The sequence below is a fragment of the Micromesistius poutassou genome, assembly GCF_964030765.1.
Source record: "Micromesistius poutassou genome assembly, chromosome: 11".
NCBI lineage: Eukaryota > Metazoa > Chordata > Actinopteri > Gadiformes > Gadidae > Micromesistius > Micromesistius poutassou.
Genome location: NC_140281.1, coordinates 2598036 through 2625080, shown reverse-complemented (window position 1 = coordinate 2625080; position 27045 = coordinate 2598036). Strand labels below are relative to the sequence as shown.

At 49.2% G+C, this 27045-nt stretch overlaps 1 protein-coding gene across 13 annotated transcripts in view; it reads left to right on the top strand.

The window, feature by feature from the left end:
* LOC311355268 (uncharacterized protein) overlaps positions 1-27045 on the top strand; it is a 63775-nt gene that overhangs the window by 28454 nt on the left and 8276 nt on the right. The window contains exons 20-68 of one of the 13 annotated variants that reach the window (XM_084475017.1): positions 165-269; positions 903-1084; positions 1694-1858; positions 2396-2505; positions 2626-2688; positions 2803-2902; positions 3167-3288; positions 3536-3664; positions 3833-3946; positions 4054-4169; positions 4464-4647; positions 4878-4955; positions 5958-6005; positions 6444-6587; positions 6719-6751; positions 6957-7112; positions 7432-7576; positions 7950-8188; positions 8330-8403; positions 8533-8790; positions 9680-9814; positions 11542-12109; positions 12338-13182; positions 13670-13951; positions 14064-14452; positions 14550-14734; positions 14908-15315; positions 15529-15995; positions 16447-16573; positions 16706-17044; positions 17538-17649; positions 18039-18105; positions 18210-18273; positions 18556-18788; positions 18965-19741; positions 19971-20078; positions 20281-21072; positions 21407-21655; positions 22170-22397; positions 22682-22846; positions 23641-23782; positions 24300-24423; positions 24746-24936; positions 25025-25137; positions 25337-25501; positions 25808-25901; positions 26069-26181; positions 26278-26376; positions 26614-26841. In XM_084475017.1, the coding sequence (XP_084331143.1) occupies positions 165-269; positions 903-1084; positions 1694-1858; positions 2396-2505; positions 2626-2688; positions 2803-2902; positions 3167-3288; positions 3536-3664; positions 3833-3946; positions 4054-4169; positions 4464-4647; positions 4878-4955; positions 5958-6005; positions 6444-6587; positions 6719-6751; positions 6957-7112; positions 7432-7576; positions 7950-8188; positions 8330-8403; positions 8533-8790; positions 9680-9814; positions 11542-12109; positions 12338-13182; positions 13670-13951; positions 14064-14452; positions 14550-14734; positions 14908-15315; positions 15529-15995; positions 16447-16573; positions 16706-17044; positions 17538-17649; positions 18039-18105; positions 18210-18273; positions 18556-18788; positions 18965-19741; positions 19971-20078; positions 20281-21072; positions 21407-21655; positions 22170-22397; positions 22682-22846; positions 23641-23782; positions 24300-24423; positions 24746-24936; positions 25025-25137; positions 25337-25501; positions 25808-25901; positions 26069-26181; positions 26278-26376; positions 26614-26841 (10374 nt within the window). Of the gene's footprint in view, positions 1-164; positions 270-902; positions 1085-1693; positions 1859-2395; positions 2521-2625; positions 2689-2799; positions 2903-3166; positions 3289-3535; positions 3665-3832; positions 3947-4053; positions 4170-4463; positions 4648-4877; positions 4956-5957; positions 6006-6443; positions 6588-6718; positions 6752-6956; positions 7113-7431; positions 7577-7949; positions 8189-8329; positions 8404-8532; positions 8791-9679; positions 9815-11541; positions 12110-12337; positions 13183-13669; positions 13952-14063; positions 14453-14549; positions 14735-14907; positions 15316-15528; positions 15996-16446; positions 16574-16705; positions 17045-17537; positions 17650-18038; positions 18106-18209; positions 18274-18555; positions 18789-18964; positions 19742-19970; positions 20079-20280; positions 21073-21406; positions 21656-22169; positions 22398-22681; positions 22847-23640; positions 23783-24299; positions 24424-24745; positions 24937-25024; positions 25138-25336; positions 25502-25807; positions 25902-26068; positions 26182-26277; positions 26377-26613; positions 26842-27045 lie in introns of all 13 variants that reach the window. The other 12 variants (XM_084475009.1, XM_084475016.1, XM_084475014.1 and 9 more) reach the window with 12 other exon arrangements.

Below are 27045 nucleotides of genomic sequence, written 5' to 3'. Positions count from 1 at the left end.
GACTGTATTTTTGCTTTTCAAAATAATGGTATGTCTTTCCTAATTTTCTATATTCAAGTGACACTTCAAGTGACACTATTATTAACACTATTTAATGTGTACGCTCACACGTTTGTATTGACCCAGTTTTGTATTCACGTTTTTGTGTGTGTGTTCCTTCACAGGACATGTGTGTGGTGTGTGGGAGTTTTGGTCAGGGAGCTGAGGGGAGACTATTATCTTGTTCTCAGTGTGGACAGTGTTACCATCCATACTGTGTCAACATCAAGGTGAGTACACACTGAGTCCCACAAATCATACTTTAGATTAAAAAAAAAGTAAAAAGTCTGACAGCATATGATCTCATTTCGCTTCACATTGTTTCCACCAATCATATTGCTGGATGCGGGGATCTGTAAGCACGTAATTGGCCAACAGCGAACACAACTCTCCAGCACTAGTTAACCTTTCCCAATGGGAAGATGAGCTCAAACAAGTTGTTTGGAAACACAAAGTGTCTGAAAAGAAATGTAAAGTGGCCACTCTAGAAATCCAATAAAAAAATCTGCAAAAAAAAAAATCCCAAAAAATAATAAACTTCATCCAATCGCTGAATAGGTTTCTCTCCCTAATAAACAAGGAAACAAGGATTCACTCTGCCCATTTCAGTTTTTTGGTGTCCGGCCCAAGGCCTGTTCTGTCTTCCCTCAGATGTTCTGCTATAGACTAGTGGGACAGCTGGATCCCATATTAGTACACACACCAACACACTCAGAAACCCCTGTTTTTTCTGTTTTGAATCAATCTTAATAAACAGCCTGCTGCAGCATGTTTATTCATGAAAATGTTTTAACGTGTAAACATTTGTTTGCTATATCTTGATTCGTAGTTTGTATTCATATTGTCCTTTTTGACCTCTTCAGATCACGCGAGTCATTTTGACCAAGGGGTGGCGCTGCTTGGAGTGCACAGTGTGCGAGGCGTGCGGGGATGCCAGCGACCCAGGACGACTGTTGCTATGTGACGACTGTGACATCAGCTACCACACCTACTGTCTGGACCCACCTCTGCACACGGTGCCCAAGGGAGCCTGGAAGTGCAAGTGGTGGGTTCACATGTCAATCAAACTTCCATCTTTTTGTTACGAGAAAGCATTTATCACTTGATGTATGAGTGTAGTTTGATTGCATGCGCAATGTGTGTGATTAATGTGTGCGTGTGTTTGACTTATATGTGTACTGTGTTTGAATGTGTGTGGGACAGATGGATTTATGGGTAAGGGATTATCAGCCTACCTGTAGGTCACAGACATCCACTCGAGGCTGATCTGTTGACTAAGGATGTGACAAAAGGTGTCTACAGAACAATAACCCTGATGATAACGATGTTTGGAACACACAAAAGAGCCAACGGGTTAACTTGACTCTACCTTTAGCGCACACCTGAGCATTCCCCAGCCAGTGTGGTCACAGACAGTTGCATGAACAGGACCTCTACCCCCCCATGTGTTGACACAGTTGTTGACAACACATGGGTGTCAACAACTAACTATGGATCAGCTCAACCTAATGTACACACTTCCCCTGGTCTAGAATGTGTGTCCCAACTATTTTGTGTGTGTGTGTGTGAACAGGAATGACTGCAATTATTCATACAGCAAGTTACATAGTTACTCTGTATCAAAAGCTGAAGCAGAAGTGTTCTCCTCCTCCAGGTGTGTGTGTTGCGTTCAGTGTGGTGCGACGTCGCCAGGCCTGCGCTCTGATTGGCAGAAGAACTACACCCAGTGTGGTCCCTGTGCCAGCCTGGCCCAGTGCCCTCTGTGCCAGCGGTCCTACAACCACCATGACCTCATTCTACAGTGTCAGCAATGTGACCGGTACGGAAACACACACACACACACCTAATTACCTTAGTCTGATTCATTCAAAATCCCACTTAAGTTAAGTATCAATGGGTTCACAGAATTAAACAGGCCTCCTGTTTTGTAGCTAATTCAGCTGCCACATGTTGGTGTATGGTCCTAGGTTTGAAAGAAATGTATAACTGATTGCAGACAACCACAACATGCGGTATGCATCCTTAGCTGTCTAATTATGCTTGTTGAATCCGACTGTACAAAACAATTTGTACAGTCGGAACGCAGCAGAACGCTTAACGTTCTGCTGGCAATCATTAAGGCTTGCACAACCTACGGCACCATATTGGTTTTGTTACAATCTGATGGGTTACTTTTAGACAAGTGTGTATTCAAAAGACATTGGGGAAGAGTCCACAGTAATGTTCTACTTGGGTGGTCCTTCAATCATAATCTGCATCTATGTATTTGACTGAAACCCTGAAGTAAGTGGGGAATTTTGGTTGTAATGAATCCATTAAACATGTGTCTGAATCCCATCTCCTCTTGTGATGGCAGGTGGGTCCACGCTCTGTGCCAGGGGCTGACCAACGACGAAGACGTAGAGTACGCTGCCGACGAAGGCTTTGACTGTTCCCTGTGCCGCACTCACAGCCGCACCACCTACGGTAATACGAACAGAGGTGAATGGACGACAACAGATGGGGATCGTGGGAAAAAGAGGGCTTATCGTTTTCTCAAAATGTTGAATAAAACGTGTGTGTGTGTGTGTGTGTGTGTTTTTCCAGCGAGATCCGACAGTTATGAAGCACCCTATATGGCCCAGATTGTTCCCCGCCACCGAGAACCTGGTAAGCACTTTTTTCCCCCTCGATTGATCGTTGCTCATGTAATCAGTCGACTCTCCTTATTGGTTGAGAAGGGCTTCAACAAGAGCATTGATGTCATCGTTTGTCTCCCAGAAGTGAAGACCTTCACCCAGGACGGCGTGCGGCTCACGGAGTCCGGTCTGACCCAGCTCCAGTCTCTGGTGGAGCCGCTCACGTCGCCGCGACGATACCGCAGGTACCTCCACGAACTCTCATGCTGTTGCTATAGTGACTGTCAATCCGACTGTCAATCCATGAATCGACAACAGAAAGCCACGGCGAGCTTCAAGCGTCACACAGCTGTTTACATGTAAACCGTCTTGCCATTGTCATTATCCCTGATGCAGTGGTTGTGTTCTCATCAGCTGCTTCGTATTGATGCCGACCACCGGCGTGAAAAATACATTGTCACCCGTCATCGACTGTCTGACCTCTGACCTCTTGTGTTGTCTTGGCCAAGGTCCAAGCCTAAGCTGAAGCTGCGGATCATCAACCAGAACAGGGTGTCAGTGCTCCAGACCCCTCCTGAACCTGAGTCCCACGCCGACCTGAGCAGGGACGGCGACCGTGATGACTGCAGAGGTCCGTCACCTACTATCATTTGGGTGTCTATAGTTACATAAGCTACAGGAAATGGGGTCATGGTGGTACAGGAAGTCACTGTATTTGCCGAAAACCAGTTCCGTGACCCTAGCCATGGAAAATTACCGTTAGCGTAAAGAAAGTTGGAAATACTTTGGCATGACTTGATTCTGCTGAATATGAATAAATTCAACAACTCTCTCTCACTCTCTGTCTTCTTCCCTCCTGCTGTCCTTCATGCCTCCAGGTGAGCTGGAGTGTGAGATGAAGTCAGACTCCAGCCCGGAGCGGGACCACGGCCATGACGACGACGTCAACAAGGACATGGAGGTTACCGACGGCAACAAGAAGAGGAAGAGGAAACCTTATCGGCCTGGTGAGAAGCGGTCCTGAAGAATTTGCATCGTCTGCTCCACTAGTTTCTCGAAGATGTTTTGTTTGGTAACGTCTTGCTTGGTTGAGCGACAGCAGTCTAGTGGACCTGTTGACCTCTGACCTGCTCCTTCTTGTGTTCCTCTTCATTGAACCCTTTGTATCTCTCTAGGTATCGGTGGCTTCATGGTGCGTCAGAGAGGGGGGAAGGCTGGGCCAGGAGGAGCTAGACGATGTCTGGGCAGGAAAGACTCCAGTGGCTCCTTCATGGAGACCAAAGAGGAGGGTATGCACTCCACTGTTTTGGTCTTCACTCTCACCGTCCTGTTATGGCCATATATGTCTGTACATGCGTCTGTGTTCAAACTTGTGTTCGACTGTTTGTGATTTCAGCTTGTGCTGAGATGGAGGGACAGACGGCGCCCCCTGCTGACCAGGTGGAGAAGGTCAGGAAGAGATACCGCAAGAAGAAGAGCCAACTGGAGGAAGCCTTCCCATCGTACCTTCAGGTCCTACACCTACACATTGTAACATGTACATCAACACCATGTAACGCCTACATAAACACCATGTAACACGTACATCAACACCATGTCACAAGTGCATAAAGAGCATGTAACACGTACATCAACACCATGTAACACGTACATTAACACCATGTAACACGTACATTAACACCATGTAACAAGTATATAAACACCATGCAACACGTACATTAACACCATATAAAAATTCCTTCACACAGCAACAATTCACACAGTGAAACTTTTTCTTATTTGCCATTTGTTGTCGTCTCTTCTCAGGAAGCCTTTTTTGGGCGGGACTTGCTGGACAAGAGCAAGCAGCAGGACAGTGCCGTAGCCGCATGTCATGACCAATCAAAAGCAGAGACCAAAGTCCCCGCCCCTACTTCACTGGAGCACTCCCCTGCCAACACAACGACGAGCGCCATGACAACCATTCCGAGCAGGAAGCAGGTGCCTCTGTGTGAGTAAAGTCCTCTCTCACATCCGTCTCCATGGTGATGTTTGATGTGATTGCCAGGATGATATGAATTGTTTCTGGACAAATCACTCAAATGACAAGACATCTTTCATGTTTTTTTCCTTTGAATTCCACTGTCCATTTGTTAATCATGTTGGTTTGTTTGTTTGTATTTGTTGTCACTGTTTTTTATTTTATGTGTGTGTGTGTCTATGTGTGTTTTGGTCATCCAGCCATATCAAAGGATGTTCTTGTGGATCTTTGTGGTGTCCTCAACACTGACGCCCACATACTGGCCACTGGACACACAGGTATACACATGCACACACACTCTACTCAAATAACATCTTCAATCACTGACCTAAAGGGAACGTCGTAACCTACTCCCAACAAGGGATGCAGTGATTACTTGTCTTGCTGTAACCAGAGTGTAATTGTGTGTTTGATGGGTGCACCGTACAACCGCAATGTGAATATGCGGCCTATTCCTAAGTAATTGCGCAGGTTAAAAAGAAAGATGTATTACCCAACCTATATAGCAGAAGATGATCTTGTACTGCCTCCTTTCAGCAAAACATCCACTGTATTTATTAAATTATAGGAGGGGGAGTGTTACTTTTTAATCCTAGTGTAAAATAGTATAGCAAATGGCTGTTCGTGGGTGGGTTTTGGAGACGTAAAATAGTCTTTCATAGTAAGTTGGTATCCAAAACAAAACTCTTGCGGTACAACTGCACATCTTCATGTGATCAAAAGCAACCTATGTTCACATCCTCCTGCAGTGTAAGTAAATGTTTGCTTGCAGCGCCAACATAAACTTCCAGCACTATGCCTTGGGATCGGATTAAGTGCAGTGATTAATATCACCTGCATAAGAGATGTTCTCAATTCCATTCTTTAATTTTTAACAAAACTGGATACAAACCACGAAACAATAATGTAAAGGATTTTTTAATAAATTCAATAAGGAACAAACAAATATGTTGTGGATAAAACAAAATAGAATCTCTAATTAAAGAATGCTCTTGTGATTTTATACATCTGGAGTGTTGTGAAATAAATTATTTCATAATAATCATGAAACTGTGGTTATTCCTCTGACTACAATCGTACCATCAAAATCTATAATGCTTGCATCCCGGCTCTCAACTTGACCACATTACATTGTGTCACGATCACTCACTCACTGCCATGTTACATTATATTTTGGTTTATCGGTTTGGTTTGAGAGTCACAGCAACAGGACCCTGGATACTGCGGCCCTTTGTGTTTGTGTGCGAGTGTGTAAACTGCAGCTCTGTTTTGTTTCGTAGGTCTCGATATTTGCCACTTCCAGGGGGCTCGTTCCCCCTCGCCCTTTGGTAAGAACACCGATCCCCCCCTGCTGTACTTCTCCCCCCTCTATGCCGTATGATGTATACCAGAGCCCTAGCAATACAGAGTTGGTACTGCGGTCATGGTAGAAGCAGCAGCGACTGACAGCCAAGACCAGCATTTGCTTAGCTCTGTTTCATGACTCTGGTTCTTCTTTTCTAACTTCTGGTTTCTTTTCTAGTCCTCAAGATAGTTACTGCTTTTTATTCTAGTCTTCCTGATCACTGCTGGTGGCTTGTGCTGGTCCTCCACTTAACCACCGCTTCCTTCTAGTCCTCCAGATAACTTCTGCTTTCTTCTGGTCTTCCAGTACACTCCCTTTTCTCTTCTTCTTCCTCTCCTCCAGACAATTTAAACATTTTCTTAATTCTCCCCTTCTAAACTTTTCTTCCATTGTCCCCATTTGTTTCCTTCTCCTTTCTCAGCCGGCCTTGACATTGGCCCCATGACGGACGACTCCTCATTGGCCCCTGACCAGGCAGGAGGTAGTGGGCGTGGCCATAGAGTGGGACAGGACGAGCACCTGGATGCCATCCTCAGCCCAGAGCTGGACAAGATGGTGTCTGATGGTGAGTGGAAGTGTGTGTGTGTGTGTGTGTGTGTGTGTGTGTGTGTGTGTGTGTGTGTGTGTGTGTTTAATTATTGAATTACTATCTAACTAGTTTTGTCCTGATACGATTATTGGTTTGTTGTTCTACAGGTGCCATGCTCAGCAGGCTATACAGAATCCCAGGTACCCATCTATACATACCAATTCTCGTCATTAATTAACTATTTTACATCAGAGAAATCAAATTCCCAATCTTAACCTTATGCCGTGCAAAAGTAGAGCTTAAAGCAGTCCTAGTTCATCTAACTAACCCAGTGCTGAAACACCATTTCACACGCCGCGTTAAACTGCCATGTTTAAAATATGTGTCTGTTGGCGCCCCCTACAGAGTTGGAGGGTAAGGACGTAGAGGACCTGTTCACCGCTGTCCTCAGTCCCAGTAGCAGCACGTCCACCAGCATCAGTACCAGCATCAGCAGTGCCAGCCAACTAGACCACAGCCACCACGGCCCTATGGGATCCAAGGCCCTACCACACCCCACAGGTAGGACACATGCACACAATAGGGCTGATGACATTAATTGCATATGAATCTAAATCACGAAAGGTGCCAAGTCATTTATTTCAAAATATGTATTTAAAACATACAAGAGCAAAATACAGCTGGTTTTGTACACCCATTACGTAAAATTACATTGTTGTTGTGTTTTTATGTACAGTGGCGACACAGAATATTAATAAAATTGATAATCTCATAATTGCAATGAATAATCACAATATGGGGCAAAATGTTTGCAATGATAATATGCATGCAGCCCATTTCAGATGTGTTTACCCACACTGTCTGGCTCTTTTTGCATCAGCAGGAAGGATGATTCCTCGTCTTCCAGTGATGAACGGTCTGACTGGAGCTGGTACTCACTTTCCTACAACTCCCATGATGCCGAGCATGTCTGGAGCACAGGGCCAAGGCAACTTCAGGATGCCCCTCCTTGACAATAGCAACAGGTAATAACTACAACTTATGTAACTAGTATGACACTACATTTATTAGTTACTCCCAGTAGCTCTAGTATTATACTAGTGTACCATCAACTTCTAGGATACATTAGCAACGCACTCTGCTTCATTAGTACAATACTACCAGAGCTCAACTATGGCGTTTCTTGGCTTGTAGTGTAAACATGAATGTAAGTACTATGTAAATACAGTATTGTGAGATTAAAATTATCAATAATATATACAACAGAGTAATTACAATTATTACGCATTTTTGATACCCAACACGACCACACTATAAATATAGACCTTTTTTAATTAAAAAAAAAAATTAAATTAATTCAAATTTTATTTTCCCCCATTCCCTCCCTGCTTCCTCCAGGGACAGGAAGATGAGCCAGCTGGGTGGGGACGTGGTTGGCCCTTGGGGTCCGGGTCAGGGTCAGGCAGGCCCTTCCCCAAGCAGTTCACCTGCGGCCGAAGCAGAGCATGATGGGATGTCGACGGCGCAGAAGAGCACTCTGAAGTGGGAGAAGGAGGAGGTTCTTGGGGAGATGGCGACAGTCGCCCCGGTGCTGTACAGCAACATCAACTACCCCGACCTGAAGGAGCAGCATCCAGGTACGCACGCACGCATGCGCACACGCAAGCGCACGCGCACATACACTCAGACACAGACACAGAAACTAGTAACTATGCACACATTTAAATGTATTTGAAATGGTAATACACACTGCATTGTCTTGTGTGTTCGTGTGACAGACTGGTCTACGAGAGTTAAGCAGATTGCGAAGCTTTGGAGAAAAGCAAGCTCCCAGGACCGAGCGCCCTATGTTGTGAGTTCTGTTGTATTCTGTCCTCCTTGGAGCCTAAATAATAACATATAATAATAACAGTACTGAATATCGTATCCTTCATCATATACGTCCTACATGTCCTACCTTCACTATCCCTTTTTTTAATAGCAAAAAGCACGGGACAACCGCGCGGCCCAGCGCATAAACAAGGTCCAACTGTCCAACGACTCTCTGAAGCGTCAGCACGTTCAGCAGCAGCAGCATCCTCATCAGCAGCATCCGCATCCGCATCAGCAACAGCAGCATCCGCAGCAGCCAGTGGTCCAGGACCCCTATGACCCCGTTGCTATGGACACAGAGATGGGTTTCAAAGACCCGCTCAGGCCCAGAGAGTCTGAACAGGAACAGGAATGGAAGCTCCGACAGGTGAGAAGGGAGTGTGCACGTGTGTGTGTGCACCTGTGTGGGGTGTGTATGTGTGCGCATGTGTGTGTGTGTGTGTGTGTGTCTTTTGTTGTTACAAAATCCTCACCTCCATCTGTAGGGTGAGGGGTTGACACCAGAATGCTCCAATTCAGGCTCCAATTAGATGGCATCCTAAAATCCGCCCAGCGTTTATGTCCCGACGATGGGTGTTTTGTATTCTGTAAGGTGGATTGATGTGGTCATCGGTGATTCTAGTGCTGGGAACACTGTTGTCAGTGCGACAGGTCCCAGTCTCACCTGACTGCTTGCTCGTGACCAGATCACCGTGGCAACCAAACCATAGGCGTAAACAATGGCTTATCTTGGGTTTTAACAAGTCTGAATTTAGACACAAATATTGTTTTGATATTTAATGTGTTATCAGTAATCTGATGCACTTAAATCAATGATCAATTAATATCATGTTATCTCAAGCCTTCTGGGGAATCTAAGACATGAAGTATGGATGATACTGATCAACATAAATCATCCATTGACATATTGACATACAGATGTATTTTCAGCCATCAAGTCATTGACCTTCTGGTGTTGATTTCCCACCCTGATTAATGACCATTAATTACCATGAATTATCATTAGAACGCATGCCAGGGGAATACTAGACACAGACAGATGGAAAGATCCATGGATCATTAGATAAATGGGGACTTGAATCAATTTGACCGGGGAGCATGAAGTTCTACATACGATAATTGGCTAATGATCAGTGTGTAATCCTAATAATCAATGTTCTATTTGTTAACCCTTCTGGTATGGGTCATTGTTGAGATGTGCATGCCTGGTGAGTCCTTGAAACTAATATTTCTAACTGTGAATTGTCATTGAAAAGGGAGAGGTTAATGACACTTGGGGAGCCGGTATGAAGAGGCAGGAAAATCTCATCCAAACCAAAGCCCTAAAATCACCAACAGATAAAGATTGTCCCTACCAGGCATCTGTAGCAGGAAGTGGCAAAGAGGCTCTGGTAAGATCTCAAGGCAACCCCTCTAGCTCTGGCTTGATTTAGACACTCTGGAATCCCCTGTCCTGTATTTGTTTGAGCTTGTCTGAGGAGTCTTAACACATAGTTTAGAATGGAGGTAGTGAGTGAACTTTTTAGAAGTTAGGTGTAGCCGTCCGCCTAGCAGTACTCGGTCTACATTAACTACCACACCTTAAACTAATATAACTAATATACATTTTGTTAACGTTGTATTGTTTAAAAAAAACATTTTGTCAAAAGAGATGCAGTTGGTTGTAAATTGCGTGTTTTAGTAAATGCGGTTTGATAATTTGTGTGCTATTGTCGTCCACTAATGTGCAAAGCTGATGAGAAGATTTTGATTCATTGTGTGCATTGTGGTTTAAGTGTAGTGTGTCAGACCTTTTGTTGAACGCTGTGTGACGTTAGTGGAGAATCATGTTCAGCAGAAGATGGACAAGGTGTAGTTGAGAGAGGGACTGCCAATCTTTTACCTCCAGACAGACTCAACCAAACGCTTCAGGCATAAAGAGGATTTCAGATGCAACGAGCCAGGGCTGGCTGTGGCGATCATTTCTGGGCTAAAATACATTTCTATATTGAATAAGATATTCGACATGACACGGATAACTTTACAACATATCCTCTGACTTCTCCAGTGCTAGTTGTAAGATAGAAGTAAATGTAATCTGGATTTCCAGAATGTTCTCCCATGTTGAGGTGGTATTAAGCCCAGATCTGGCGCCCATGGCCCCAGCTTGTCAACAAGCTGATATTATTCTGTGTTCAAACAAAACTCGCAACACTCTGGATGTTAGCATGTTTAAACCAGCCAATTTGCACAATGTTTTGATTATATTCCTACGACTATACTCCTATTTTTAGATTTGTAAATAAGTAAGTAGGCAAACACTAAAATCAAAACACATTTATTCTGATCGATGTTTCTGAATGGTTCAAAATGGTACCAAGTGATGTCGTCATGTCATCATCATACATGGGAATTTAGGTCACTTGGGTCTAATTAGAGCCAATCAGAAACTCAAATTACAGTAACATGTGTTTTACTGGAGATGGCGCTGTCTTGCACCACTCTGCTGGTTTGATTCTAGTGTATAGCTAGCTTGTGACTACAAGTAGCATGTAGCTAATAGTGATATATTCACTGGAAGCTAACGGTTCTAAGCTCTCTAGCTTTTAGGGGTAGACTGATGGGGAGAGATAGTAAGAAAGTGAGATACTGGAAAACCAGTGAGCATGCACTGTATAATATTTGAACAGAAAGTTACTGTAACATTTTCCAAGTCCGGAAGAAATATTTAAAGAAAGGCCTTTTTCCGGTTTAGGAAAGTTGATTTTGTTGTGATTGTGTGTCTACTTTCCCCTGCATGTCCTAGTTCCACCACTCATTACACAGAGAGAGAGAGAGAGAGAGAGAGGGAGAGAGAGCATTATTAGCTACCATATCATCCTGTATTGAAACTGACTTTACCACTGAAGAGGAACTACTAATCTGATATTACATTCTTACATCCTATCTTGTCTATCCTTTCTGGTCTGTTTTTTTTTCCTTTTCCTTTTTGATGACCCCTCCCCATCTCTCTCTCAATGTTTCTCTTTCTCCTCTGCCGTCTTATGTCTCTCCTACCTTATCTGCCTCTGCACCTCTAAATGTCTCTTCCGCTCTCTTTCTTTTTTGTGTTTTTTTTCTTTCTCAATTGCTCTCTTAGCAAATGCGCCAGCAAAGCAAACAGCAGGCTAAGATCGAAGCCACTCAAAAACTGGAACAAGTCAAAAATGAGCAGCTTCAACAGCAGAGACAACAACAACAGCAACAGTTGCTGGGCAACCAGCCCCTCAGCAGGGGGGTTTCTCCAGAGACGGGCAGCCGGAGCCCGATGATGAGCCCCCAGCAGTCCATGGCCAGAGGCAACGCCTCGCCCCTCCAGCACATGGGCTTCAAAGAAATCAGAACACAACATCTCCAAGGGAACCAGGGCTCCGCGTTGGCCGACGACGTCTTTCTCCGGCCACAGGCCCCGCCCCCGACGGGGCTCTCCCAGAGTCACCCTTCCTCCCCTCACCCTCCCTCCCCGCAGATGTTCTCCCCTTCTTCGCGGCCCTCCTCCCCCTGGGACCCGTACGCCAAGGTGGTGGGGACACCGCGCCCCGCCTCCGCCCAGCAAGGGGGTCCCCAGACGCCCCAGCACCAGCGGCCTAACTCCCTGGGCGCCTCGCCGGCCCACGACACCTTCGGTTGTCCCTCCCCGGACTCCAAGACCATGGGTCCTCAGCAAGGTGCATGTTGGTCCAAAAAAATGGATTCAATTAGTAGTTTAAACAATTCTACAACCATAGTTCCAGATATTAAAAGGGAATGCGAGTTTGATGTGTGCCACCTGTGGATTTGACTAATTGACTCTTCTTCTGTTACTGAATTTGAATAGCTCCTGCAGTTAATTGATTGTCCTTCCCTGGTTATCCGAGCTCCAGGTGTCTGACCTCTGCTTGTCTTCCCCCTCACAGGTTCCCCCAGGAACCCTGAGCTGCAGCAGGGGAGGATGTTGAGCCCCGCTTCAGGCTCCAATCCAGACCTCTCTGGAAGACAGACCTATCAGCGGGCACCTCATAATAGTAACAACAACCGCATGGCTGAAATGGGCCCGGGGGGGCTGTTCAAGACCCCCATGCCCCCTCACCATCAGACTCAGCAGGAGGCCTATGGGGTCTCTGTAGGCGGAGGCATAGGTGTAGGCAGGAGGGACTCGTTCGACCGCTCCGCTCTCCCTCCTTCGAGACCCACAGAGCTCGGGTTTGCTTCGCCCCAACTCCAGGACCCCATGTTCCCCTCCAGCCCCCTGTCGGGTCTGGGCTCCCCTCACCGGAGCCCTTACTCCCAGGCCCCCGGAACTCCCCGACCAGACTACAGCCAGATCCCAGAGCCCTTTACTCAGCAGTCCACCCTGAGCTCCACCGCCTCCCCGGACCCCTACTCAAACGCCCAAACCCCTGGCACACCCAGACCCCACTCGGACGCGTCCTACCTGGCCAACCAGGCCCCGCTGAGGCTTGACCAGTTCGGCCAACAGGCAGCCAGCCGCAGGCAGTCCCCCTCCCAGTCGGCTCTGGACCCGTACGGCTCCATGCCAGGGACGCCCCGCAGCTACCCTCGGTCGCCTGGCGGCCAGAGGAGCGCGGACCCATTTGGCCAGGGCGCGGGCGGAAGCAGACCCTCCCCGGACCCCTACGGCCAGCAGCCCTCCACGCCGCGGCCACAGATGACCCCTGGGACGCCTGGAGGCTCAGTGATGTCCCCCATGTCCCAGAGTCACTCGGGAGACGCAGGCTCCTTCCCTCATGTCCACCAACAGGTAGATCATACAGGTGTCATACAGATTCATATAGTGTGTTATATGATGCAACATCTGACGATTGAATGACTGAGCTAACTGAAGTTTTGGTGTATTTTGTTGCTTAGTTGTTGTCTATGATCTGTTCTCCTGTGATATTACAATAAGATATCTGGGGCAGCTTGGCCTCTCAACCCGCTAGTGCGCTATCCATGTAGGCAATATGCCTTGTAGAGACAAAGGTTTGATTCCCACCTGTGGTCCTACATGTCCCATTCCTACATTTAATTTCCTCTCTTCTTCAGCCCCCTCACCTCTTCACTGTCCTGTCCATAAAGGCCCTAAAAAAGCCAATAAGAAAAATGTATAAGCAAACAATAAAATATCTGCACTTGCATAGGCAAAACAAATGTTGCACGTATCATGTTGATTGTACCGCAACAATGTTGCAATGTACCAATTCGTCCTCTGCCTATTTTGTCCCCCTCCTAATACTACATTCCTCTAGCTGCAACAGTCGCCCGGAAGGCTACAGCAGCAGGACTCGTTCCCCAGAGCCCCGGGCTCTCAGACTCCAAAGCACCCAGGGATGTCGGACGAGAGCGGGTTTTCGAACATGTCCCGTCGGACACCAGGGCACGACCCCTTCGAGCAAGGTCACATGACATCGGGGCCTTCACAGATGGAAAAGACGGCCGCCAATGAGATGGCGTCGCTGGGTGGCAACCCCTTGGAGGGGCCAATCAGCATAGTTCCCCAGCTCGGGGACTCGGAGGACAAACTAAGACAGGTAAAAACGGAATGAAAACGGTTGTGCTTGCTGTCCTGTTCTCTAATTGCCCTCTTTATAAAGTGTTTTGGTTTTCTATTGCTCTCCATTGTAATCGGTTTCATCTTCACAGCGTCAGAGGCTTCGCCAGCTTCTCCTGAGGCAGCAGCAGCAGAAGACGGCCCTCCGGCAGGAGAAGGGGCTTCAGGAACAGGCCTCGGGACCCGCCAGGCCTCCCGCGGCTCCGTCCGCCTCGCCCCAAGGTCCTACTGGACCTGGGCAGACCACCCCTCGCCACTGGTCCCAAGAGGACCCCTCCGTTCTGGCGGCGCTGCAGCCTGACATATTCGGCCGCCCTCCTCCCCCCTACCCCGGTACGGGCCGGGCTGGACCTCAGGCCATCAGGGCCCCTGGGCCCTTCCCCACTAACGAGGGCCCCTACCTCCGGCAGCCTGTTAGGATGGGTGCCACTGCCAACATGCCCAACATGGCTAACATGGGGCTCCGGCCCCAGAACATGAGGTGAGCACAGGCAATACGGCGATAATCGAAAGTCTCTATTACTAGGAAACTGGACAAGTATCTCATGGACTGCCCCCCCCCCCAACTCTTCCCATAGGTTTGGCTTCCCGGGGGTTCAAGGGGAGCCGTTTCTTCGCGCTGCCCAGCAGACGCTGCCTGGCTCTGCTCAGATCCCCCCTGAAGGCCTGCCTGGGCAGATCAGACGACCCATGCCTGGAGACTTGACCGGCATCCGACCAATCACTGTGCCAGCTAACCAGCCACGCCCCATGATGATGACCGGTGGGTAGAAGAGGCGTGAAAGCTGAATGGTTTAATTAGAACTAAAGCTGAGAAATGCAATCCACACAAAAGAAAATTTTGACGAAGGATTTCGATTTTTTTTTTTTCCCAGTGTGTTGGATTTCTGGAGTCTGTCATGTTAATAATTTGTGCCCTTGACCTGCTCCTCCCAGCAGGTGTTCCCCAGCCCTTCCTGTCCCACGCCCTCCCCCTGCAGCAGCACAGCATCATGGGGCAGCCCTTCATCGAGCTGAGGCACCGGGCTCCAGACAGTCGTGTCAGGATGCCCTACCCACTGGGCAGCCCCATGGAACAGCAGCAGAATCCCCACAGTCAGCAGGGCGTCCAGGCGGGGATGTCTGGCATGGATCTGCTCTACCAACACCAGGGCCTGGTAGCTCACCAGCACCAGCCCCCGCTTGGTCACCACGGCAACATGTCTCAGGGTGGCGATGCCGGGCTCCCGGGTGGCGATGGGATGGAGGAGCACCTGGAGGGAGAGGACTCGGCGGTGAAAGACCTGGAAGACGTGGAAGTCAAAGACCTGGTGGACCTCAACTTGAACCTAGACCCAGAGGATGGTAGGAAGTCATCACTGTTGGCCCATGTTCTCTGTGTGTATGTGTCCGCGTTTGATACTGGGGCATTCAGACCAGGTCTTAATATTCTTATCATCCCTGTTGACTGAGATCTTGGAATGGCTGGGGATGAAGGCACATTCTACTGCTAGACCTTCCAGCCACCTCATGATCAAATACAGATCGTTCACGTCGCAATCTGTTTAACAACCGCAGGTAAAGAGGAGCTGGATCTCGGTCCCAACGACCTCCACCTGGATGACTTCCTGCTGTCCGGCAAGTTTGACCTCATTGCCTACGCCGACCCCGAGCTGAACCTGGAGGACAAGAAGGACATGTTCAACGAGGACCTGGACCTGAGTGACCCCGTGGAGGAGACCCACAACAGGGCACTCAAGGATAAGAACGAGGAGGGTGCTGACGGCGACGGGGCCGGCGTCTCCAGGAAGCCAGATGGCCAGGTCAAACAGGAGGCCTCCGAGTTACAGGTGACCAACATGCGGAAGGACAAAATCAAGATGGAGACCAGCAGGGATTGCCTGTCACTCCACAACCCCCTTGCTGCCATGACGTCCAGCAGAGCCCAGGGCAGTGAGCCCGCCGGGCTGTACCAGGGCACCTCTCAGCTGGCTGGCCAACATGGAGCCCTACCCCTGCCTGGCTCCTCCATGGCCCACATCAAGGTAGCTTCCCTCTCTGTTGCCAGCAGACTGTTAAACATGCACAGCTGTCCATCAATGAACAGGACGTCTTTATAACAAAACGCTTTCATCCTTGCTGTAAATGTCAAGAGTTTCATGAGGTGATTGCTTCATTTGTTTCATGTTACAGTGGTCAACTTGAAGGTTTCTCGAAAGAGAAAACAAAATACGTTTTGTTCTCTTTGGCAACACCCAGTGTGTAACATTCATAATACCTCAAATGCAAGGGCTTTCATCAGTGTTAGCTCATTTGGTGATAGATGGTGACTTAACTGACACTTACTGCCATCACTGCATATATTCCTGTGGAACCTAGTGAACAGCTTAACATTTTTTATTTCAGCTCAAAAGATCCTGAGAATCAATCATTAATGTTGATCTGCTTTGTTATCGTCACTTTTTTTTTTTTTTTTTTTTTTCCAACTTCTTCCAGAAGTTGGAAGGTCCTGGTTCTCTGCAGACTACTGGAGCCGGACTAGGGAGTGTACCTGGTATCCAAGGCCAGGAACATGCAGTGTCTGGGGGCACCGTTCCTTACGGAATCCCCCCCTCGCCAGCAGGTAGGTCGCAGCAGCGAAAAGTAGGAGATCCGTCAAACAACTGGGGAAGGAGGAAAAAACGCATCTTCATGAAACAACAAACAAACATCAAATCATCAAAAACAAAAAAAAAACTCTTTCTCCTGTCTCCAGGACAACCATCTGTCTACCAGCAGCAGCAGAGGGGTTTTATGCCCCACCCTGCTTCCCCCCACCTACTGCTCCCTCCTCAGACTCTGCCTCCTCAGGCGGGGATGCCATCACAACCCCAGCCCCAGGTTCCAAATCAGGCCCTGTTCAGTGCTCAGCAGCAGGGCCCCATTTCCCAGGGCCCGCCCCTCCCCCAGGGCCACAGACCTCTCCTCCTGGAGGAGCAGCCTCTGCTCCTGCAGGACCTGCTGGACCAGGAGAGACAAGAGCAGCAGCAGCAGAGACAGATGCAGACTATGATCCACCAGAGACCCACCTCTGAAACACTGCCGCCTAGCATGGGTGAGCATCAGGAATGGCACAAGGACTTTGATTAAGTGGTAGATCCCCATGTAGGGAGTGAGTGGTGATGTGGAGCTAGATGAGTGGTTGTAGTCCTTGTAGTTGAAGGTTATTAGGGTATATTTGTTTTTATTGTTTATAGATCCTTTTGGTTATTGTCTGCTCCCCCCCCCCCCCCCCCCCCAAGTGTTCACAAGTCACTTAAAGCTGCTTTAGATATCTGCGTTATTAGAAGCACAAAAATCCCTCACAAGACAAAGCACAATTCACTTCCCCAACCAATAGAGAAGCCTTTGTAGACCGATGGAGCACAAACTTGCACTGCCTCACCTAGTCATTTCACCTAGTCATTTCACCTAGTCACCGTAGCATATGCATGTTTCTGTATGCTGCAACCATGTGGGTTTGTAAGAACTTGCATGTATGTGTTTTTTAATGTGCACGTGGGTCATGTTTGTATGTTTGTATGCGTTTGTGTGTATTTTTATTCCAGAATTTGACTCCATCTCAGACCCCATCATGAAGGCTAAGATGGTGGCTCTGCAGGGTATCAACAAGGTCATGAGTCAGGGCAGTCTAGGCCTCAACCCCATGGCCATCAACAGGTACAACAGTTGAAGATTATTTCTAAATCACTTAATGGATGCTGATGCCCTGACATGCTTGATGCTTTGATTGTTTTTTATCTAACTGATTTTTTTATTGTCCTATTTATTAACCTATTTATTCTATATTCATAAACTATTTATTTTAATCATATGCTAATCTGCCATATTGCTGGTCCTGAGAGTGAATTTAGTTTTCCATGTGTCTAACATGTTGAATGACAAATAAATGAAACCTGAACTTGAACTAAATAATAATAGCTTGCGTTGTTGCAGAAGAATATGATATAATATGGAAAAGGTCACCTGAGGTTTATGACCATCAGACTATCATATCTTATTATTACTATATTCATTAAACTCATTAAATGAACTTCACTTCTTCACAGATTCCAACAGGATCCCGGCGCCCAGCCTCCTGCCAGGCCAGCTCAACCTCCACAGATATTGGGACAGGTGAGTCGTGTCCCCCTAACCCACTTCCTCATCCACCAGGTGAAGTTCTCCCTGCATAACATCCGGGTTATAACATCCTGTTTTGTTTACTTCTCCGTTGTCAGGATGGTAAACTCACCCCTCAGTTGGCCAGACCGACCCCTCCCAGTTTCGCCCCTGGGTTTGTCAGTAAGTATCTTGCAGTTCAACGATCCAGGTTTCCCTTGAGTCTGGTTGGTTCGGCCCGAAACCATAGAGCCACACTGGGTTAGACAGACGGAGTGGCGGACATCGATTCAGAATTGTATTGCAAGCAATATATGTCCACACTTTTAAACTCTTGATATGCTTTTGTACATTTTAATGAGGGGCTCTCATCCCTTAATCCACATTCTACTTTCTTAAGCATTACGATGACACGGCAAAAAAAGAGCTGCAGAAACTAAAAGTTCCCGTTGTGTGTGCGTGCAGACGAGGCCGAGCGCCGGCAGTACGAGGAGTGGCTTGAGGAGACCCAGCACCTCCTGCAGATGCAGCAGGGCTACCTGGAGCAGCAGATCGCCGGCCACCGCAAGGCCAAGAGGGCCCTGTCCGCCAAGCAGCGCACCGCCAAGAAGGCCGGCCGGCCCGTCTCCGAGGACGAGCTCACCCAGCTCCGCAACATCACCCAGCAGCAGGCGGCGGTGCAGAAACAGCTGGAGCAGGTAACACTGCACCTGGAGCAGCACAGCCAGCAGCAGCACCACCATAGACTGCGGTGCCGCAGAAACCCAAAGCCCGAACACCCAACTTTAACTTACCCTCTACTCTCCTTTCTCTCTCTATCTCTCACTCTCCCTCTCTCACTCTCTCTCTCCCTCTCTCTCTTTCTACCCCGCAGATCCGAAAGCAGCAGAAAGATCACGCAGAGTTGATAGACGAATACAAAACCAAACAGCAGCAACAGAGAGTGCTACAGCAGCATCAACAACAACAACAGCAACAGCATCAACAACAGCAGCAGCAATTGCAGCAACAACAGCAGCAGCAACTGCAGCAACATCAACAACAGCAGCATCAACAACAACAACAACAGCAGCAACAGCATCAACTGCAGCAACAACAACAGCATCAACTGCAGCAGCAGCAACAACAGCATCAACTACAACAGCAGCAACAATTGCAGCAACAACAGCAGCAACAATTGCAGCAGCAGCAACAACAGCAGCAGCAGCAACAGCATCAACTGCAGCAGCAGCAGCAACAACAACAACAACAACATCAACAGCAGCAGCAGAAGCAGCTACAACAACAGCAGCAGCAGCCTGCTATGATTCCACCTGCAGCGCCCACCGTTGGCCAGCCCATCCTGGGCCAGCCCTTGATGCCCATGCAGCCCCACCAGGGGACACCCACCCAACGACCAACAATGCAAAGCTCACCTGCGGGTTGGAACCCCGCAGCCGTGCGTCCATGCGTACCCATTGGCCAAAGGATGCCCGGCCAGATGCCTCCAGGAGTGGCCAACACCCCCCAGCCACATGTCCAGCCTGCCCAGGGCATGACCCCTGGGATGGGGACTCCGTCTGGGGCCAGCTTCCCACCAGGACCCCAAGTCCCCCAGGCTGCTGGAGGATCCCCTGGAGCGGCGGGTCCAAATGGAGCCGCAGCCCGACAGGTAACGGCACAATTCCCCCAACAAATCAGGCAGTCAGGGGGGAGGCGACCCTATGGGGGAGGGCGTCAGGCTCTTGTCAGCGTGTTAGTTATCTGGTCTTCCTCCAGTACCCCCGTACCCAAGTGTGTATCCGTTAGTCACGCACTGAGGCCCTCTCTCTTATGACGTTAGGTGTGTTAGTACGGAGCAGCTCTTTGGAGAGGTAACTTCTCACTACCGTCTCCTCCAGGTAAACTTTGACGACAACAACCCGTTCAGTGAAGGTTTCCAGGAGAGAGAGAGGAGAGAGAGACTCCGAGAACAGCAGGAGAGACAGAGGGTCCAGCTCATGCAAGAGGTGCAGTTACTCTGCACATATAGTTATATTTGTATATATAAATATATTTATATATATATATACATAGTTATTCTCTCTATAGTGTTCGGTATATGTGTGTGTGAAGTGGGTATCTCTACTGTCAGACATATTTCCATGTATTTCTGTCGTCTACTACTGGTGTCAATAGGCAGGGATGTTAACTGGCGTTGTCTATCTCCAGGTGGAGCGTCATCGGGTCATGCAGCAGAGACTGCTTGGGGCCACTATGGGACCTGGGGCTCTATCAGGGGCAGGCCCCTCGCTGAGCTCCGTGGTTCGCCACGGGCCTCCGGCCGGGCCTGCATCTGGAGTTGGCGGTCAAGCTGGCCCAGGGGTTCCCCCTGGTGGGGAGAGCCTCTCCCAGATGCCCTTCTTCAGCTCGGAGCTACCGCAGGACTTCCTTCAGTCCCCTCCGGGCTCCACGGCCCCCCAGCAGCAGGAGGTCACCCTCCAGCAGGGCTACGGCGCGCCCCCAGGCCAGAGCCCAATTCCACTCCGGCCCCAAGTTGGCCATGGAAACATAGACATGACAAGACCTCTCCTCCAGACCAGACCCAGACACCCCGGACCTGCTGGCCCAGGACAGGTGCGTCCACCTGGGCTAGGAGGACCAGGGATGGCGGGGCCCCAGCCTGCAGCTCTGTGCGCGGGTGACCTCCATCGCCACCCCTTTAGTCAGGAGTCCTCCGCCTCCCTCATGCAGCTCTACTCTGAAATCCTCCCGGAGGAGAAACAAAAGAAGAAGAGGAACAGGAAGAGGGACGGAGACGACGCCACGGGGGCCAGGACCCCGCTGTCGTCCTACTCTGATGACATCACCGCTCCCACCACCCCGGCCGTCTCGGACACCTCCTGCTCCACCCCCACACGGGGCAACATCGACCAGTCTGATTTCTTCATGCACCAGAGCTCCGGCCTGGCCTCCTCCACAGAGCTGGAGAGGCAGCTGGCCGGAGCTGCTCTGGCAGTCAAGGTGAGGAAGCTATACTCAGTCACACTCGGTCTGTTCTCCTGAGTTACTCTTTAAACACACCACATGTGTGACTGTTAAAGGAGGCTTTAACAATAAAACATCTGGGGATGTGGGCAACTGTGTGTCTCTAATGATCAAACACTGTGTCCAGAGACCTGTTGCGTCGTTCTTAGAATGTTCTTTATTTCATTATTAGGTTATTATTGTTATTTTTACTTTGCTTAGAAAATAATGTCTGGTAGTGTTAACAGGTGTTTTCATATTTTATGTATAGCCGTGCACGTTGGGTGCGTAAACATATCTTAGAGGACGTAACCTCTGGCCTCTTCTCCAGGAGGAACACGTGGAAGGAGCAGTATGCGGAGGAGGTGGGCTGAAGAGGGAGAACGGCGGCCAGATGGCCTCCTCTCCTCTGCACGGAGGAGCGGCAGGAGACGCAGGGAAGGAGCTTCTGAGGCACCTCCTGAAGGACAAGGCCTCGGCAGCCGCCCAGGCCCAGCCCCCATGCCGCCAGCTGTCCAATGACAGCCTGCGGTCGGAGGAAGAGGAGGGCCCCGCCGCACCTGGTTCACACAACAGCATGGTAAGGGAGGCAGGCAGGACCCTTGACGTCGTTTTTCGGACTATGGTCTCTGGACAAGGTGCTTTACTGGTATGCATCTAGAAGTGACTCTTTAGTCTGACTATATTATACATTATCTGCATCACTATCTCATCTCACTATCTCGCCCAGAACACGTGAGAAGCTCTCTAGCTTTTTCTTTTCAGAGCGTTGATTGCTTTGAGATGTTGAGAGAATTTCAACAAATATGACAAAAAATGCTTCTAGAATAAATTGCCTACCCTCGCTTTAAGAGATGGCTGTTGCCTTGCAAAGTTATTGAGATCACACGCATGGAGCACTACGTCACCATGTGACTGGTCCTTAATGTCTGATACATGGAGCACTACATCACTATGTGACTGGTCCTTGTGTCCCTGACGTACCGCATAGAAAGTGTGGATCTGAGACTACCACCAGCATTGATGCGTCATGGATGATGGGTCACTTCTATTAATAAAGGTTCTCACCACAAATGATGCTGTGTGTGTCCCAGGTGCTGGAGGGCGGTGGCACCACTGAGCTGATGGAGAGCCTGAAGCGGAAGCAGCAGCAGCAGCAGCAGCAACAGCAACAGCAACAGCAGCAGCAGCAGCGCTGTAAGAGACCGGGCAAAATGGAGAAGGAGAAGGTTCCCCTGAAGGCCAAGAGGCGGAAGAAGGAGGAGGAAGAGGGCGGGCTGTACACCTCGAACACGGACACACTGATGACTCAAGTCAAACAGGTAGATAGGATTGTCTGTGGCGTAAATATCAAGAATGTTTGGCAATGTTTTTGATCAGTGGTTCTCTGGTCAATAGAGTGCCATTGGGGCAGACTATTTTTCTTTAACGGGACATCTCTGCCTTTCAACAATTTCAAATCAATGCTCCACAAATCCAACACTTGCTAAAAGCCATTTGGTTCTATAAGCCTGTTGGCGGTCTAACAGCTGTAGGTACAAAGCTTTGTTGGATTGCCGTTGATAATGTGGTGTGTGATCTCTTGTCTTTGTGCCTGTGGCTACAGCAGCTCTCCCTCCTCCCGCTGATGGAGCCGGTGATGGGGGTGAACGTGTCTCTGTTCCCCCCGTTCGGTAGCTCCAACCTGGACCGGGACAGCCGGCTCACGGGCTCCTTTGGCAGCGCCTCCCTGGACGGGGTGACGGACTACTACTCTCAGCTCATCTACAAGGTACCGTCCCTGGGATGGCGTTAGTATGGGCTTGACTACACTGCTACTGCTGCTGCTGTTCTGTTACTACTGCGGATCATGTCGCCCCTAAACATGCGCCTCAAGGGCTGATTATGGTCCCACGTTCACGCAACGCAAGGGGGTTACGGACCCCTTACGTCCTTGCAGACCCTCCTTCCGTCCACCGTAAGGGCTTGACGTGCGCCACCCAAAAATTGTAAGGGCTGTGATTGGTCCGCTCACTAACACCCGACGCAGAACCATAAAGGTTCACGACTGCGTCGAAGTGTCTGCGTGGTCGTTGCGTTGCGTGAACGTGGAGCCATGATCACCACTTCAGTCTGTACCAAAACTCAGAACACAAGATGATATGAATGCTACTCATTTTAATCTTATCCTTAGGATGTGTGTCTTCCCCTGCGTTCACTGAGCTTGTACACCATGATGTAACATCAATATGGCCTCTTCCTTTATGGAGGCACCAGAGCTTTGGAATGTTATTCATTGTGTTCGTAGCAATGATTCCTTCTTAATTGTTTAGCAATTGATCGTGAAAGGATGTGTCATTATGGGAAGACATTCCTTTTATTTCTCATGCGAGATGTGTCGATGCAAGGTTTTCATTAGCTCTGCGGCATATGTACATTGGCAAGTACAACTCTCTAGAGTAAAAAGAGAGAGAGAAAACAGTGGAGAATCGCCAAGAAAAACATTCAGATGTACAAGCCCTATAAGGATGTTAATGTTTAGCTTGTGTACACAGCATTGAGTGACTCTCCCCCCCCCCCCACCAGCAGAACAACCTCAGTAACCCCCCGACCCCACCGGCCTCCCTGCCTCCCACCCCTCCACCGGTGGCTCGTCACAAGCTGGCCAACGGCTTCGCCACCACCGACGAGCTGGCCAGGACCAAAGCAGCGCTCAGAGAGCAGGAAGGTGAGAGCGACACTCAACCCGTCGTCATCACTGTCTCAAGCACTACAACACAACACCACACCAGCTGTCGAGTCTAGTCGCCAATAGTCTGATTCCAGACGAGCTCAAATCTTGGTGTACCGGGGCGTTTCACTTCACTCTTTCGCTTCATATTTGTTTTTGACCAATCCTGTTGCTGGACAAATGAGTCTGTGAAGGTTTGAGATTAACACAGTGTAGACTGTGCTACTGTAGGAATACACTTATTAAAATTGGCTTCTGAAAGCCTTACTAGCACGATGAGTTTTCTTTAGTACAATAGCTCTATAACGAAACAGGAAACGAGGTGTACCACCTCCCCTTGCAGCCTCCGGGCCCATACTGTCTCCCCCCCATGATGTTCTGCTATAACATGGTAGCAAGGCTGGATCCGAGACTGCTATGAAGTATACGTGTATTACGCTTGACATGTTTGCAGTAACGCGTTTCAAATGAGCACATTTAAATTTCCTTTCTTTTTCTCCCATTCTCCGTCCAGCGAAGGGACTGTCAGCAGTGAAGCAGAAAGGGGAGGAGCTTCTCGGCCTTAACCACGCCTCTAAGACGGTGGACGTGCCTGCCTCCCTGCCGACGCCACCCCACACCAACCAGGAGGAGCTCAGGTAGCTGCGTCCTCATCGTCATTGGTTACCTCGGTGGTTTATCTACTCTTGGTCAGGATCTCCTCCGTATTATCGCGTCCTGATATTCACGTTTGCATTTCGCCGTTGGATATCAGTCTGGCCGTCAGCCAAATGCCTGGTTGGACATTTTTTGGAAAAAGGCTTTACGGGACGAGGGACGAGGCCAGACCGATCTGAAGGGAAACAGAATGTTTTGTTTGTAACTTGTGAGATGGGACGGTCTCTCCGGGCCAGCTATGTAAGGGTGTGGGTGTTGATGTCTTCTCTGTGTGTATGTGTGCGTGTGTGTGTGTGTGTTTAGGGTCCAGGAGCTGAGCGCGGGCCGCGACAAGAACCGAGACAGTCCCGAGGGCTACGTACCGTCCTCCTCTCCCGAGTGCGAGGCCGACATGGAGGTCAGCCGCTACCCGGACCTCTCCCATGTCAAGCTGGAGCCACCTTCTCCCTGCGCCTCGCCTACAATACCCATCATGCCCTGCGCCTGGGGGAAAGGTGAGTCCTCCGACAGCGACCATTAGATTTGGGGGGGGGGGGTGTTATTATTAAATGTATCCTTCATTGTGTGTGTGTGTGTGTCCAGGCTCAGCGATCAAGCAGGAAATCAAGGCTGAGCCAAGCCAGTTGGGACCGCCTTCGTGTTCAAACGCCGGTTTGGTTTCCATCGGCATTACGCTGAACTCCATCGCTGCTCAGGTAACCCCTGACCCTCCTGCTACCCAAATACATATTCAACACAAGAGGCTGAGGCGGATGAATAGAGACTTTTATTTTTTTTTTCGTTTTTAGTTTGAAGTCCCAAATTCAAATTAAAACACGATTCCAAAAACTGTTGTAAGTTGACTTGAATTGTAACCTCTGCCGCCTCCTCCTCCTCCTCCTCCCCCATGTCCAGAACATCCCCCGCTTCATGATGGCCATAGCTGACCTGCTGCGTGTGCCGGTGCCACCCAGCTACCAGGTGGCCCAGCTGCCACCGGGCCCCATGGCCAGACCCCCCGTGGGGCCGGACCGCAGCTCCCTGGCCATGCTGGCCAACGTCCGGGTCCCCATGCCGCACGTAGGTTCCTTAGCCACCACCAACCCCTGAGCTATGGCTCTCGGAGTAGAATGATCTGGATGGTCCACTATGTTCCTATGAGGCTTCTGTCAGACAGACAGTGTTAGCCTATGTTGGTTCTGGGATCTTTGAGCTCTATTGGCGGAGTAATAAGTCAATAATATGTACAGTTTATTTCATTGATTATTTTTACCTCAATTCAGAAGGCTTTATTGGCATGGGAAATATACAATGATGTATACAGAAACAAATGTAAATAAAATGTATATCTCCTGCCCCTCTCCCTGGCGCATCCCTCTACTGCAGGGGTCGCAGGCCATCAGGCATCCAGCGATGGGCCCCCACCAGGCGGGAAACCGAATGATCAGACCCCCCGGGGCCCCGACTACCAATACTTCAGGTCAATATGCAGCTCCTTTCAATCTGGCTCTTCCTCTTTATCCTGCCTCTTGCTTGTAATGTCTACCTCTCCTCTAAAGGTTTCATCTACCTTTTGTATACATATGTATTATATCTCAACTCGTTCTCTGTGCCTCTCCTTTGACCTTTTGTGGTTGCGTCATCCAGGCGTCAGAATGGACTACAGCCAACAGGGCGGACCCAAGCCCCAGGGTTGCACTCACTGCAAGGCACCGCTGCTGGGAAATGTAGTCCACATGACCACCAAGAACCTCAAACAGGTGCGTACACCATCACACACACCACAGTCAGGATGAAGACACAACACAATGTCCGATGAATTGTAATCTGTGTGTGCATGTGTGTGTGTTTTGAAGGAGGGCCAGTCCAGAGCAGCGACCACCCTGCCGTTCTGTAGCGCGAACTGCTCTGCCCTCTACTCGTCTGGACTGCAGAGCAAACAGGCTGACATCAAGGTAACAGCGTCCTATGGATATCAACCGACCCTCGCGTTGAAAACAACGTGACTGATTTCACCAACCCTAGAATCGAATAGAATCTATTGAATAGAAACATCAAATATGTGGTCCCTGAGTTCAAGGAAGTTATTTTCCATACATCCGATTGGATATATTAAACGCACATTTACATGTGTCTTCTCTACACGGCTGATCTGTGTCATCCCCCCCCCCCCCCACCCCCTCCCCACCCAGCCGGCGGCTCCTCCTCCCTCGCTCCCCGCGGAGAGCAGGGGAGCCCCTCCTCCCAGTAAGACCCAGCAGCACCAGTACACCAGCAACATGTCCTCCATCGCCGTCCACTGTCTCCCTCTGTCCTCCCCCTCCTCCTCTGGCCACGCGCCTCCCTCCTCTCCTCCCCTCTCCTTCCCCCCGGCCTCCGCGCTCACCTCGGACAACGCCACCAAGACGGACAGCCTCAAGGTGAGCCCCCTCCCCCCCCCCCCCCCCCGCCTCTGATCTGCTCCCTCATTGGTTGAGGGGTCTGTCACAGTTGAATGATTGGACTGTTGACATCTGGATGAATGGGATACTTCATGTGGCTTGAATAAAATATCAATTTATTGATGGGGTTGTTGATAACCAATTGGGCGGTCGATTTAATGGTGACGGATGGATCGGTGGATT